We start from the raw sequence: 14,507 nt of genomic DNA, 5'->3' as shown, positions 1-14,507 counted from the left end.
TCATGCATTTTACAATTATCTCCTTTACTTTGGAATGAATTGTTGAAAATGGCTTGGTTGTGTTTTTAAAGAGTAGTATTTTATTATGCGCTCTCTCTAAATGCAGTAGTTTCATTTCAAATGTCGCAGGAAGGATTTTAGTCCCTAGAAACCCAATACTGACACGAGGAAACATGCTAGGGGGGCTCTTAGATTTATCTAACAAACCCTAACTTAAGCCTTCAGACCATTACTCTTCATTTTAGGAAGTAAAGATGACTGAGCCTCCAGTGTCTTTTGTGAAAAGATTTGAGAAAGATCTTATACATCCAATGATCTTTTGCTTGAGTTAGCGCTGCTGTCAGTGGGAATTCAGCAGAGAGCCGTCGGTTCATGATGGAGTCTATAAATGCATGGCTTGTGCACAAAACCATAAACCAACCCGCTTAATCCACTCAATAAAAGTGTGGGTAGTGATTTCACGCAACACAGTGAGCCATTTGTTAACATGCTGATAGTATATAAAAGGAGAAAAAGAAGTTTAAAACTTAAAAAATAGATTGTGTCTTGACTATTCTCTGTCTGCAGACTGACTACTCTCACGTTTTCTACAGTTTTGCAGTTCTGAATATTGTTTAAAACTTCGCCTTCGCGTTTTTGAAACAGGTGAAATGCTGCAAATATTGGCCAGAGGACACCGAGATGTATGGTGACATCAAAATCACTCTTCTTAAGACAGAGACACTCGCTGAATACACAGTTCGCACCTTTGCTGTGGAGAGGGTGAGTTTTGCATTTCTTTATATTCTCAGTTTGTGATTGCTCTTTCCTGGTAGAACATCATCTGTGATTACTCGTAAACACATTCCTTTTATCTTGTTCTGTTTTTGCTTCATCTCTTTCTGTGATTCACCAATGTAAACACAACTTAATCATGTTACCTGGCGAAGCAGGAATTTGGATTAGAAGTAGAGCATTAATAGAAGGGATTAGATACTAGATGGGGTTTGCTGATGGACACGAGGTCCATGTGTTAAACTGAGAGGAATTAACACCAGTAGCTTTGTGGATGCCCCTGCTGTCTTTCCAGCATAGCTGTTACAGTGCCGTGCCCCCGATGGCCTCCATCCTGTCAATCTCCTGGGGGATCTCTCATTGGAAGGGCTCAGAGCAGTGCTGGAGTGACAGTGGCACAAACACAGCATTATCATCACACTGTCACAGTCATTCTCCACGGGCACAAACTGCTGCTTATTCAAATCGGCATGAGTTTGCGAGCTGGTGACAGCTTGTTTTTCATAGCTCTTTTACTTTCTTTTTTTGGATTTCTGTCTTCAACAAATCTTTGCTTTGCATTGCTTTACTTTGTCATCTCTGTATGGAAAAAGAAATTGGGACGTGACTGCAGCAGCCTCCCAGAAGAAAAGAGAAAGCTGCTACCCCTCCTTGAGCTCCCTAGAGCCTTAGTAATTCCTTTCTGCACATCTGTCAGATTGCAGCTGCTCCTAACATGTGGGGCCCAGAGGCCTAACTGTCCTAGAAGACCTAACACCCCGCGTAAATAATGTCCTGGGTGTCCTCACTCTGAACCAAAAAAATTTGTCACATCTATCACAGAGGGTAAAAAGTCTCTGAATAGTTTGTAGCATATCTTCTGCGAGATCAAGGCCTGTAGGCTATTGCTAGCATTAGAATGCCAATGGTTTTTGTTTTTTCCCTGAACTACTAACGTGCACTGTGTTTCTGTTAAAAGAGAGGATACTCGACCAAGCATGAGGTGCGTCAGTTCCACTTCACATCCTGGCCTGAACACGGGGTGCCCTATCACGCCACTGGATTGTTGGCTTTTATACGAAGGGTTAAAGCTTCTACGCCACCTGATGCTGGCCCTGTCGTGGTTCACTGCAGGTACCGTAATGCCTTGCAAGTGCTATATATATGTTTTAATAACCTTTTGATAAACTTTTGTCTTTATAACTGTTATACATTATTTTGGCGTAACAGATATGTATAATCTCTCTCTCTCACTAAACCGCTGCACTCTACTATAAGATATCTATGTGTCGCTCTAACATGGGCATGAATGTGATGGTAATTTTGCGCTTTTAAGGATTTCTTTCAACTTTTTTTTCTTCGGGGTTGGAAGAATTGTACAGCAAACATATTTAAGGTTTTTAAAAATCAAGAATTGAGTTTGCAAGTTTGAATTTATCTTGGATTTTCTCTGATGCTCACAGGGTCAAATATATTTATATATACGTCCCCACTAATAGTTCTGACAATAAACGTCTGACGATAAGACCTTTCTCCGGTTTCGGCTTGTTCATGTGGGCAGCCAGAAATTTCAGTTGAGCTTGAAGGTGACAGTTTTGAAGCAGAGGCTTCATTCTTGTTTGGCAACTTCACAGTTCTTCAAGTTTGTTTCAATGTGGACATTGACTGAAGTTTCCAGCAGTTTCCAGTTCATGGTTCATGTAGACTTGAGTCTTATTGTTTGAGTTGTTCCTGAACATCCTAACTTCCTCTCCTCTGGGGTGGCAACTTTCTTCTTCTAAACCCGGGTAAAGTAGTGACACATCCGAATAACTTGTTTGATCTGATGATCTTGTATTATGCAGTTATTTAGAAATGGCTCTAAGAATCCTTTCCAAATTGCGTAACTCTACAATTCACCTTCTTAGATCTTCACCGAGGTCTTTAGACTTTCCCATTGCTTTGAGTATCAGCCAGTACAGTGACTCCTTTCAAACAAATCCTTTTTATACTGCAAAGAGATAATGTGAGTTGTACTCCATCCTGATCATTACTGAGTAGTTAATAGGCAAGTTTAGAGACATCTTAAAATCTTAATCACCAATAATTAAAAGATTTTGGGGAGTATGTCTATATTTCAGCCTATATGTATACCTTTGACCCTGTGTAGATGAGAGAAAATCCAAAATAAATTCAAACTTGAGCAGCCATTTCTTGTTTTTTAAAGCCACCAAAGATGTATGCTGTCCAGTCAATCCCATCTGGAAAAAGAACAGCTCATTAAAAGCCCCAAATTACAATGACATTCATGCCCACGAGTGTATGAGAACTTTTGACCCATGTACTTGCATTTTGTAGATATATAAGACTGGGCAGATCTGTCACATTCTTAGCCATTTAAACAATATTGATTACTTATTTATAACACAATGATTATATTATGTTCCATTTGTGCCAATGGGTCCCTCATATTCTATGCACAGACCTTTAATGTTTTAAGACACAATTCCTTATAAAAGATGGTCTTTCCGTTGCAGTGCGGGGGCAGGTCGCACCGGCTGCTACATTGTGCTGGATGTCATGTTGGACATGGCCGAGTGTGAGGGCGTGGTGGATATCTACAACTGCGTCAAAACCCTCTGCTCTCGACGTATCAACATGATTCAAACGGAGGTGAGGACAGCAGTGCAGCCAGGAAATCACAATTTCTTGCACATGTCACATATTTAGCAGGTGACATCTCGATCCTTAATATAATCTTCTCAAACCCCCCCAGAAAAGCCAAGCTTGTAAAAATTCCTTTTTTCCTTCTGTTGTTTGGGAATTCAAAAAGTGAGGGGGGTACATTTCCATACTCCCACTTCTAGATGTATGTAAAGGTCACGGCTAAAGTTTTAGAGAAAAGACTGTCTCTTTGTCAGTTTGCTGTGTAGGCACGTGCTGTTCTTTGATGTGCACATAATTTGCATTTTTACCTCTTATTATGTAAATCCAACGTTGACTTGGCTGTTTATTGCATTTGTAGCTATTTGCAGGGGCGCACTAATTAAATGCACACTGCATGTGTTTGTTTACAAATAAATATTTATTTATTCTCCAGCGGCCTTGATACACCACTAGCATTAAAGCACATGTTTAATTCAGAACAAGGCGGGTTATGAAAGATTTCTCCCATTCTGACTATTATTCGATTATTTACTTACGTTTCTCACCTGCTTCTGTTTTAACCTGCGTCATTTGTAGTGTTTAGCATCTGGTTGCTTACAACCTTCAGATAACATATTTTGATGTGTTATTCAAAAGCCTGAACGATGAACTAAATTATGTCACCTGCTGTCTTTTCAGGAGCAGTATATCTTCATCCATGATGCTATTCTAGAGGCGTGTCTGTGCGGAGAGACGGCCATCCTGGTGAATGAGTTTGCTGTCACTTACAAAGAGATGCTGCGAGTGGATTCTCAGAGTAATTCCTCTCAGCTTCGAGAGGAGTTTCAGGTCAGTGTTGCTGCAAAGTCAGAATGAGCCATAATAATGATCCACTGTGTACAAGTTAGAAGTCATTTGTAGTTATGTAGTGTAGGTTTGCTCAATTTAGTTAATATTGTTTGGCTGATATTCAGATAGTAGCACAGCCACCGGACATGCACTTACTTTTCTTTAGCTGAAAGTAAGATAAATGTATCTCACAGGTTGTGAGTTTCAGGCTGTCTGCCAATGCTTTAACTCCAGTGCTCTCTCAGCATCTCACATTCAGGCTACTTGCAGACCCTGTAACCAGTGTTCCCTAAACACCCTCGCCTGCAGGCAGTTGATTCAATTCAGTTCAATTCTTTTGTTCTTTTTTTTAACATATATCACCAGTTCACAACAACAGTCATCTCAAGGCGATTTTTATTGTAAGGTAAAGACCCCAGAATATTCGAGAGAGCACACCAACGATCAAACAGTCCTTCCAGCTACAGCAGGCTCAGGGACAGCCAGCCATGTTCTCGGGGGAGTGAAGTGAAAGTGAAGATAGAAAGGACCAACATAGAGACAACTCGGATAATAAACAGAAATGAGACAAAACTCGATCACAGACAGAAATTTGGGCCACTTTAGTTATGTGAAAATAGTGTATCTCACGGTTCAATAAGCACCGTCAGCAACAATAACATGAAGCTGAATTGTTTTCTGTATGCCTTTGTTAGTCCACTCGTCATTATAAGATTACTTTATTTCATTGAGGTTTACAGGCATTCATTTATCCACAGCAATCAAACCATCAATCAGTCGGAAGTTTGGATCTTGGATCATTGCAACACCCTGATTTTTTTGCTGCTGTGTTTGAGATCATTGTCCTGTTGCATGATCCAGTTTCAACCAAGCGTTGGCTGTCAAATAAATTGCCTAACATTTAAGTCTAGAATACGTTAGTACGAAGAGGAGCTCACGGTCAACTCAATGACCGCAGGGCGCCCAGCTCCTGTGGCTGCAGAACAAGCCCAAATCATCACCTCTACCTCCATCTGTGACAGTTAGTATGAGGTGTTTGTGCCGTTGTGCTGTGCATTATAGTCAAACATCTCCACTTTGGTCTGTCCAAAGGACATTGTTCCAGAAATCTTGTGGTTTGTTCAGATGGAACTCAAATTTAGGTCATTTCCAAGCAAGTCATACTTGTTCAGTCTTTTTCTAATTGTACTGTCATGAACTTTAACATTTAACATGCTAGCTGAGGACTGTTTTATTATTTTAGCTGGTGTTTTCAGTGTGCCTGGATTCCACTGCGTGGTTTCCCACAGGTTGAGAATATATTCACGGTAATTGCAGCTACACCACACAGGTGTTCCATAAATATCTCACATGCAGTCAACTTTTAACCAAAATATGTGAACTGCTCATCCAGACAACTTCAAACACGCCTGTCAGATATGAAGGAGAAAGGATGAACGGTTGTTTGGGAAAAACAAATAAAACACAGACACGCATGCAGAGACGAAGATGCTCTTTGTAGCGCACACATCAGTTTGACAAAGAGCGCATAAAGGAACAGACTAATAGATATTTCTGTGTGGCGTGTTTGCATCTATAATGTATGTGTGCGTACATGAAACATGATGTTAGTTTCCATTGTTATTCTTTGCCACTTATGTCCCCTCGAGTGGTTTAAAGGAATGTGCTCTCAGAAGATTTTATTAGGTTTTGATTAGGAGACAGGAGAGCCAGCTGTGCTCCAAAACGCTTTACCTGCTTCATTCACCTTCCTCTGCCGCTCGCTGCTCAACCAGCACACACTGTGACTTAGCATTTCAAAGTGCTTCCGAAAAAGACTTGCGCTTCTCCTTATGATTTTGTGCCATTTAATCCTCATAAAATATGCATATTGTATAAATTATGATGGATGTATGTAGGGAGCAGTTACCTTTTCATATAGGAAAGTGTTTCACTCCCTGCTTTGATCCTGTAAACTTCTCTGTCAGGCATTGATGCTAAAAGCCTCCCTACCAACCAAAGAGCTGTGTTTGCCTTTTACTCTGTCATCCTGTGGCTAACAGCCAATTGGTAGCACTGAGATCAGCAAGTCACAGATCTATTATTGATGCTATACATTAATTATTCAAATATTTTTTTCAAGTTGTTTAATGTAATAATGATTAAATTCATTATGGAAAATTAGTATGCAACATTTCTTTTTTATTTGTTTTATTGCACTCGGCTTTGTTACGCAGTTTGCCAATCTTATGCTTTATTCCTTTTAAGTTAGTTTGCTGATGCTCAGTGTATCAAAGACTAAACCAATTACCATCATTGGTCTTTTTGTATTCTCTTTTTTCCAGTCCTCCCTCATCCTGTCTCGTTCACTTCTTCTACCTCCTTCTCTTTCCTAAGATCTCAGACTCCTCTGCGGTGCCTCATCACCCCTCACATATTCCACTTTTAAATGGTTTCTCAAATTTCACTTTATCCTCACCTGGCCTCTTACACATTTCCATTTTCAGACGCTGAACTCTGTGACTCCCCACGTGGATGTGGAGGAGTGCAGCATTGCTCTCTTACCCAGAAACCGAGAGAAGAACCGCAGCATGGATGTCCTCCCGCCCGATCGCGCCCTTGCGTTCCTGGTCACGACAGAAGGGGAGAGTAACAATTACATCAACGCTGCTCTCGCTGACAGCTTCCACCGGCAGGCTGCTTTCATTGTGACCCCTCACCCTCTGCCAGGCACCACGGCCGATTTTTGGCGGCTGGTTTTTGACTACGGCTGCACGGCAGTGGTCATGCTCAACCAGCTAAATCAGTCAAACTCTGCCTGGGTAAGGTCAAAGTGTTAGGTACTTTTTATTGCCATTGATTTGTTGACACTGAAAAAAGAGAGAGATGTCTTAAAACATTTGAGATCTGACACACACACACACACACACGCACGTGAGCACGCACACACACAGAGGAGCCGCTGTTTGCTGTGCAAGTTTTTACTCTCAGTCTTGGGGTTGTATGAAGTTTATTCGAGACTTTCCCTGACATCCCCCGCCTGTACAGTTTCTGTATCTTACTGTGCTCGGGATTAGTTCTTTCATGCCATTTTGTTGGGCTTTGATCCCTGACCACATTGATCTCAAGGCATGACTAGATAACGCTCGCCCCAGTTTTTCCTTCCCTTCTCAAGATACATCTCTGAAGAATAGGCTTGCATTACCCTCCAGCCACATCTTAGATTTTGTTTTAACTAGCTCACATTTTTTCATGAGCATATAATTTTTAAAAAAAATAATTTGGTTTAAATTATTTTTAAACCAACAATATTAAAAATAATTAGGGGAAACATAATATGAGATTAGTGGTCATTACTTGTCCTTTTTAGCCTTCAGGACTTTTAAAGTCTTTGCTAGGCTAAATCCTGAACACTAGCGATTTCATGTGGTTGGAGCAGGTGAATAAGGGCTTAAGATGACATTAGGCAAAAAAAAGAAAAGAAATAAACTGTCATGGAATTTGAACAGATAAGATCTGTGACTGCCACACGTTATTGCCATTTTCTAAAGTCTTAAAACAGAACCCACGGGGAGCGCGGAAGGCTAATTAACAACAACAACAATATGCTGTAAAGTTATTATGGATTTCTCTACCCCAGCAGACCTGTCTTTTCCATGTGGTCATGCATAATCATATCTTTCACATAGTTTCTTCTGAGCATTATCATGCTTATAATGATAAGAAATCATTATAAGCATTGAGCAAACATGAAGCGTGTAGTTTGCTTTTGTGTCCCTAAAGAAAAGTAATGATTTCACTCTTCAAGCCATTTGTCAGCTGGAAGAAACAGGATTTAATGAGCTTGTGGTAGTAATATAGGAAACCAGACTGAGAAGCTGATCAAATGTAACTCCTCGAGTTGTAGCAGAAGGAAACGCATAGTCTGTGAAAGAGCCAAAAGCTGGCACAACCTGACTGCATTTTGTTGGAATTAAGCTTAAGGAGATTGGCAAGCTTCCAGTCCTTAATGGCACATAAATAGTTGTGCAGAGAGAACGAGGTTGCTGAATAATTAAGCTTGCGGGACAGGTACAACTGGGTCTCATCAGTTTGGCAATAAAGGAATAAGAAATCTTTGCAGTCCAGTAATGTAGCCCAAGGAAAAGCATTCAAAACAAGTGAGAACAGTCCTAAAATAAGGATGCAGCCTACAAGAGTCAAAAACAATTTAAATACATAAGTCTGCAACACAAAGTAACGCTGGCCTTCATCAATTTATTATTAGTACTACTAGAAGGACAATTTAAAGTACTTGTGTATAGTCTCATAGTACCTTGTATTTACAGTCTTGCATAATGAATATGGGCATGAATAAGGAGTGAGTTGCAGAGTTCACCTGTAAAAGCCAAAGGCACTGAAGATAATAGCTCACGCATTCTCCTTTCTGTCCTTTAGGCATTAGATTTACAAGGTTTTCAGTCCGTCTTTAAATATTAACTTTGTGAAATATGTATTACAGTGCATCAGATCCTTGAAAAACAGGCGTTTGGTCTAAGATGGAAAAAATTGAAGAAGGAAGAAAGTAGAGCACAAACAATACTGGATTTATAAATATATATGCTAAGACAGAGATACTTATAATTTTTATGACTAAATGTGAAAGCTACCAAATGCAGTTTGTAAAATCTGTCCTCAAGCGTTAAACTATCAGTATAACCTCCAAAGCCGTGACGAGCATTGCTAAAATGTTAATAAATGTTCTGAATATTTCATCGTTACTGTTGGTTTACACATGTTAAGTGGAGAATAGGTGCTGTGCTGTTTTTTCTGGCTGTTCTTTGCAGCACCTTATCTAATCTAGACAAAATAAAACAAATGCAATGATCCTATTCAATCCCACTTTTCATCCACTCCCCTTTAAAAAGTTTTCATCTCGTTTCTTTCGGCCCGTGGGGTCTTGTCTGAAAATTGAGTTATAGCCACTTTAAGATGTCCACTGCAAGATCTTGTTATAAACTCTGTTATAGAGTTCATTTGCTGGGCTGCGGTGCTCTGTCTCCCTCTTGTTGAAATCTCTCAAAGCACATTAGGTCTCTCCCTTCGCAATGCTTCTCTAACTTCTCTAACTAACACTAGTGTGGCTTTTTAAATTCCATGAAAACACACAGTAACCCAACTGCTGCTTTTATTTTAATAAACACCAGCAGCAATTGATAATCCAGAGCTCTAAGAACAAGTATTATGGCCACAGCTACATAAAAATGCATTTTCTTTCAAGCTCAATCACTAATGAACTCATCTCTGCCCATGTTGTTTGTGCAGCCATGTGTCCAGTACTGGCCGGAGCCTGGTTTACAGCAGTACGGGCCAATGGAAGTGGAGTTCCTGTCTATGTCAGCGGACGAGGACGTCATAACTCGTCTATTTCGAGTCAAGAACGTCACGAGGGTGAGTCATTGTCATCCCAAAACAGCCAGCGCAGGACATTTTATTGAGCTCGATGATATTTCACAAATATTAAGTTAAACTGCTTTAGAAATGTATGAGCGGGAGGTTTTACCTGCAGTACATTCAGAGCCGTCACCTCTAACGTGCACCTGAAAATCTAGAGAAGTATTACAGGTGGTTTAGATAAATGTTATACATCTAACATTTTCTACAATATCCTTTATGGATGCAAACTGAAACTCGGGGTTTCACATGAGACTGTATTTCCGTATAGTGTGCGCTTTTGCGTTACTAATGCAAACACGGCAACACTTCACTAGTTTACGCCTCATGGGACAGAAGAGTTTGTCAAATAAGTCCCCTTAAGAAAATACACTCTATACGAGAGCCAGGAAATTTGTATCGAGCACAATGGCAGATGAGTAGAAGTTTTATTCATAGACTTTATTATACGTACTACAAAGGACATTCTTTTGATATTCAGCAGTCCAGAAAATTGAACCAGAGCCCCCAGTGCTTCCATCAAACATTCCCATGAGAATGATTTTTATTATAAGAATTTTCTTTTTCGTGAAAAACATGCAAGAGGAAGCCATTGACATGCATGCCATAAAGGTCAGTCTTTCGCTTTTTCAATTTCTTCTTGTTATTACCTAGATAGGTGTCTTCCCTCTCTTATGCGCGCGTTGGCATACTAAAAAGGAACCTTTCATCATTGTGATGCCTGCCATATTTTCAGTTGCCGTCTACTCTTTTCGGCAGCAAAGAAGATTTTCTTTTGAATTGCTCATAAACCTCGTCACACCTTTTAAACAGTGCAGCGTTAGGTAGAGCTCTGAAAATAGGCTAGAAACAAAAAAAATAAGAAGGCACCAGTGGTTCTGTCATAGTCGAGGAAGCACAGTGGAATGTTAGTTTGGTCTTTCCTCAGCTGAAGAGAATTCCCAAATGTGTTTTATATGTAGGACTAGAACATTTTCACTTCACTGTGTTGGCTGTTTGGTTTGTTTATATGTAGTTATGCGTGTTTTATGCTCAGGAATTTACATACGCACATGCTTGCATTCTGCTCAGGATCAAAATCAACCAATTACTAAAGAAATCTGTATGCAAGGCGTTTCCCCTATGCCATTAAAAGCAGCACGACAAGCGGTGCCCAGAACTTCCTGTCTTGATTGGCATCCTCACCTCCTGTGTCGACTGCCCCCGTCATTCCCCTCTCTATCTATGGCACCTCTTTTCTACTCAGCGCACATCACAGTCAGGGAGAGGGCAACTTAACACAGCATGGAAGGAATACAATCACACAAAAATAACGCACACCTCTCCCTCACTCAGCCCCTCTCTGTGCATTAGTGAGTAGATTTCCTTTGCCTGACAATGATATACAAGGGTAGTGAGTAAAAGTCAAAGGAAGTGCATTGTAAGCATATGTACGGATATGTGGTTTGTACAAAAAAGAGCACACTGTGTAAATCCCGCTTCCACTGAGGCAATTCCTCCATGCATCGTCGGTGTCTTTGCCGGCCCAATTTGCATGACTTACAGTTCTCCGCTGGTCCTTAAGTATTGGGTGAGATTCTACAGGACAAGGTTATGAACACACAGGGACCTCTTTCAGACACAGCGCGGGCCCCTCTTACTCCCACAGACCCATATATCTCAAAGTCAGGCTGCTGAGTGAGCACAGCGCCGAATGCCAACACACAGCCTGGGGAGCACTCAAAAGTAGCTTCTAACTGGCTACCACACAAGATGTACAGAAACACCCAGAACAATTTATTTGCCACATGCATACATATATTCAGCAAAAGAGAACAATGGTGTCAGATATGTGTGTTGTGTGCTTTCTCTTGTATCTGAAGCTCCAAGAGGGCCAGCTGGTGATGTGTCAGTTCCAGTTTCTGCGCTGGTCGGCATATCGCGACGTTCCAGACTCCAAGAAGGCTTTCCTCAACCTGCTGGCTCAAGTGCACAAGTGGCAAAGGGAGTGTGGAGAAGGACGCACAGTTGTGCACTGCCTGTGAGTAATGTTTTAGCAGCATGCGTCACGCAGATTGATACAGAAGGCAGTAATGTGCCCATTTTATTTCTGAAAAGCTCTTGCTGCTGTTGAAGACTGCATTTTAAGCCGACACCGTTTTCTTGGTGGGAGATGTCGCAAAAGTATATGAAAAAACATAGGAAATGTAAAATTGGCGACCGATTCTTGCCTTGTTTTTGTGTCGTTATGTGCGATTTGGCACAGTGAGATGCAGCGTGATTTGTCATGGCAGTATTTATATTGTAGAAAATCAAATTGCGCCGTGCTGTGCTGTGAAGTCAGTGGTGTTATATGCGTCTGTGTTGTCCTAAAGCCCCGGAGAGCACACCCTGCTGATGAATATGAATGGGCCGTCCAGCTCATTGCCAACCCATCACACGCTCATCCCCACCGCCCCCATCCAGAAGCACATCACTCAGTGCTGTCACACAGTGTTACCCACGACAACCAGGAAAGAGATTATGGAGATCAAATCAATTATAGCTTAATACAGAATGCGATGGTTCTCACTACACTAAATCCAGCACTGCCAGAGCACTGACGACGATTGATTGCCTTAATATTGCTTCTATACACTGCAGAATCTCCCAGGCCCACCTGGCTGCGTTTGTCTCAGGAGAGAGGAAGTGGCTTGTCCTTCATCAGCTTATTGATAGCGTTTTACATTTATGATGACCGGGCGAGTATACAAGGCAAAAATGCCACACTATTGTGTTATTTCTCAATTTCAAACTACTTACAGTGTTTCTCATATAGCTGTTCTTATGTTGTATAAATATTTTATATTCATATTGTGTTTCAATTTAAACAAATGCTGTTTTTATGAGATAGATAGGAATTCAGATACAGGGTCATCAGATTACTGATTGTTTTCTGCTTACACTCTACTATTGTTTTCCAGAATTCAGTTAAACATGTATTTCATACTGGAAAAATAAGACGAGTACATATAGATAATATATATATGCCGTACTGCGGAAAAGTCTTGAGCCTCCTATCATTTCCTTGTATTTTGCTTCCAAGGATCCAGATTTTTATCTTGTTATCTGTTAAAGTAGTCTCGTAAGATAAATCGTTTTTTTCTGACTGTTATGTGTGACAACTCAGCCAAGAGTCAATATGCCAGATTTAAATTGTATGTTTTAGCACTTTGTTGCTAGCTTAATTTTCCAGCCTGGAAATGATCCCACACTGGAAGCAGTGTGGGATCATCTTGATGGAGAACAGAACAAAAGGCAGCCAACATCAACACAAAGAAGAGCTTTGAATGTTCTTCAAAAAGCCTGGAGAACTATTCCTGACTACTTACAGAAATTACAAGAAAGCTACCCAAGAAAGTTCAGGCTGTGTTAAAGAATAAAGGAGGCCGTAGCAAATACTGACTTTCAAGCTGCCTGTAAAAGCTCTGTTTTTGCTTCATGCACTGTATTTCAATCTATGTTTGCATCTTTCAAGAAATCACTGCTCCTGTAGCATAATACAAAGAAATGGGGGATGGATCTTCTGTACAGTACTGCACATGCACCCACTGCCCACCATATGTTAATTAAACTCATAATAAAGGTATTAGTCTAAAGCGGTGCTAACAGTCTAAGCATGCTAGCACGTTCACCGTGATAAAGCTAACATGCTGATCACAGACAGTATGAAAAATGGATGTAGCTACAATTACATCACCATAGTTTTTTAAAGTCCCATTTTGAAGTCTTGAGATGGATTTTTCCACCATTACCTTCTTGGTTGCAAAATGTTAAAATGCACACTCAGTGGGGCTGAAGACTTGTGGCTGAAGCTTGTTAGCCAGTGAGGGTTTTTTGTGTGTGACCCGAAATGAGGGACTGAAACCATAAAATCAGCAGTAAAGTGTGTAAAGAGGCTGAGTCAGAAAGCTGTTTTTGCCTCAACTTCTAAGAGACTGGGAGTGATTTTGCAGCCACAGCTATCGCCCTCTGGTTTCTTTTGGATGGAATAAAACCTTCCAGGCACTTCTGCATTTGACCAGGAAACAGCATCTATGTTTTATTCTTCCTATGATCCTGATGTTTAGCCAGTAACATCAGCCGTGATCAGTTCAATTTTAATTTTATTTATATAACATCAAATCACAACAACTGTCGCCTCAGGGCACTTGAGGGTGATCACCATCAAAATATAAAGTCTTAGAAAATGTTATATATACTAAAACTGTCCTATTGAGGGTTTCAGATAAGAAAAAAAGCACCCTGAATGTTGGCACTTGCTTTAATGACAATCCATTTGGTAGCTGTTGAAACATTCCACTCAGAATCACAAATGTCGCTCTTGTAGTGGTGCAAGGGAAAAAGTAGACCACCAACGGGAATCAGATACCTTTTGGGAATCAAAAATGTTTATGTACAAATATCCAACCATTTATTGGTGCTGTATTTCAGTCTGAGCTAATGTGGTCAGTTTGACTGCACACAGTGCTACACTAATAGCATGACTAAGTATATATTATAGATTGCAAATTATATCAATGGATCAAACTAATTTGATGCATTAATGAAGAAGGCTTGAACTTTTTTTGTCAATCACTTGCCAAATTTTTATATTCCATTTCAAGAAATGTTTATTTCATGGCATACACTTTGTTAAATTATGCAGTAGTGTCCCATGAGCGAAAACAGCCACGAAGCCTCTTTTTTTTCTTCGATAATGCTCTCATTTCATGTTTTACGTTCACTTGGGCCTCCTACTCCTAACATAAACCGGTAGTTTAGAAAGAAAATACTGCACCACGGTAAATGGTTAATGGCCTGTATTTGTATAGCGCTTTACTAGTCCCTAAGGACCCCAAAGCGCTTTA

At 40.4% G+C, this 14,507-nt stretch overlaps 1 protein-coding gene across 4 annotated transcripts in view; it reads left to right on the top strand.

Moving 5' to 3' along the window:
- The window catches only part of ptprub (protein tyrosine phosphatase receptor type Ub), a 188,094-nt gene that overhangs the window by 166,459 nt on the left and 7,128 nt on the right, over positions 1–14,507 (top strand). For all 4 annotated transcript variants that reach the window (XM_005744492.2, XM_005744491.2, XM_005744490.2 and 1 more), the window contains 7 exons: positions 646–762; positions 1,733–1,887; positions 3,270–3,405; positions 4,078–4,227; positions 6,714–7,028; positions 9,511–9,636; positions 11,502–11,659. In XM_005744492.2, coding sequence (XP_005744549.1) covers positions 646–762; positions 1,733–1,887; positions 3,270–3,405; positions 4,078–4,227; positions 6,714–7,028; positions 9,511–9,636; positions 11,502–11,659 — 1,157 coding nt within the window. The remainder of the gene's footprint in view (positions 1–645; positions 763–1,732; positions 1,888–3,269; positions 3,406–4,077; positions 4,228–6,713; positions 7,029–9,510; positions 9,637–11,501; positions 11,660–14,507) is intronic.

Source organism: Pundamilia nyererei, unplaced genomic scaffold (genome assembly GCF_000239375.1).
Source record: "Pundamilia nyererei isolate P.nyererei 1_Seehausen unplaced genomic scaffold, PunNye1.0 scaffold00144, whole genome shotgun sequence".
In the NCBI taxonomy this organism is placed as follows: Eukaryota; Metazoa; Chordata; class Actinopteri; order Cichliformes; family Cichlidae; genus Pundamilia; species Pundamilia nyererei.
This window is presented reverse-complemented; position numbering and strand designations above follow the sequence as displayed.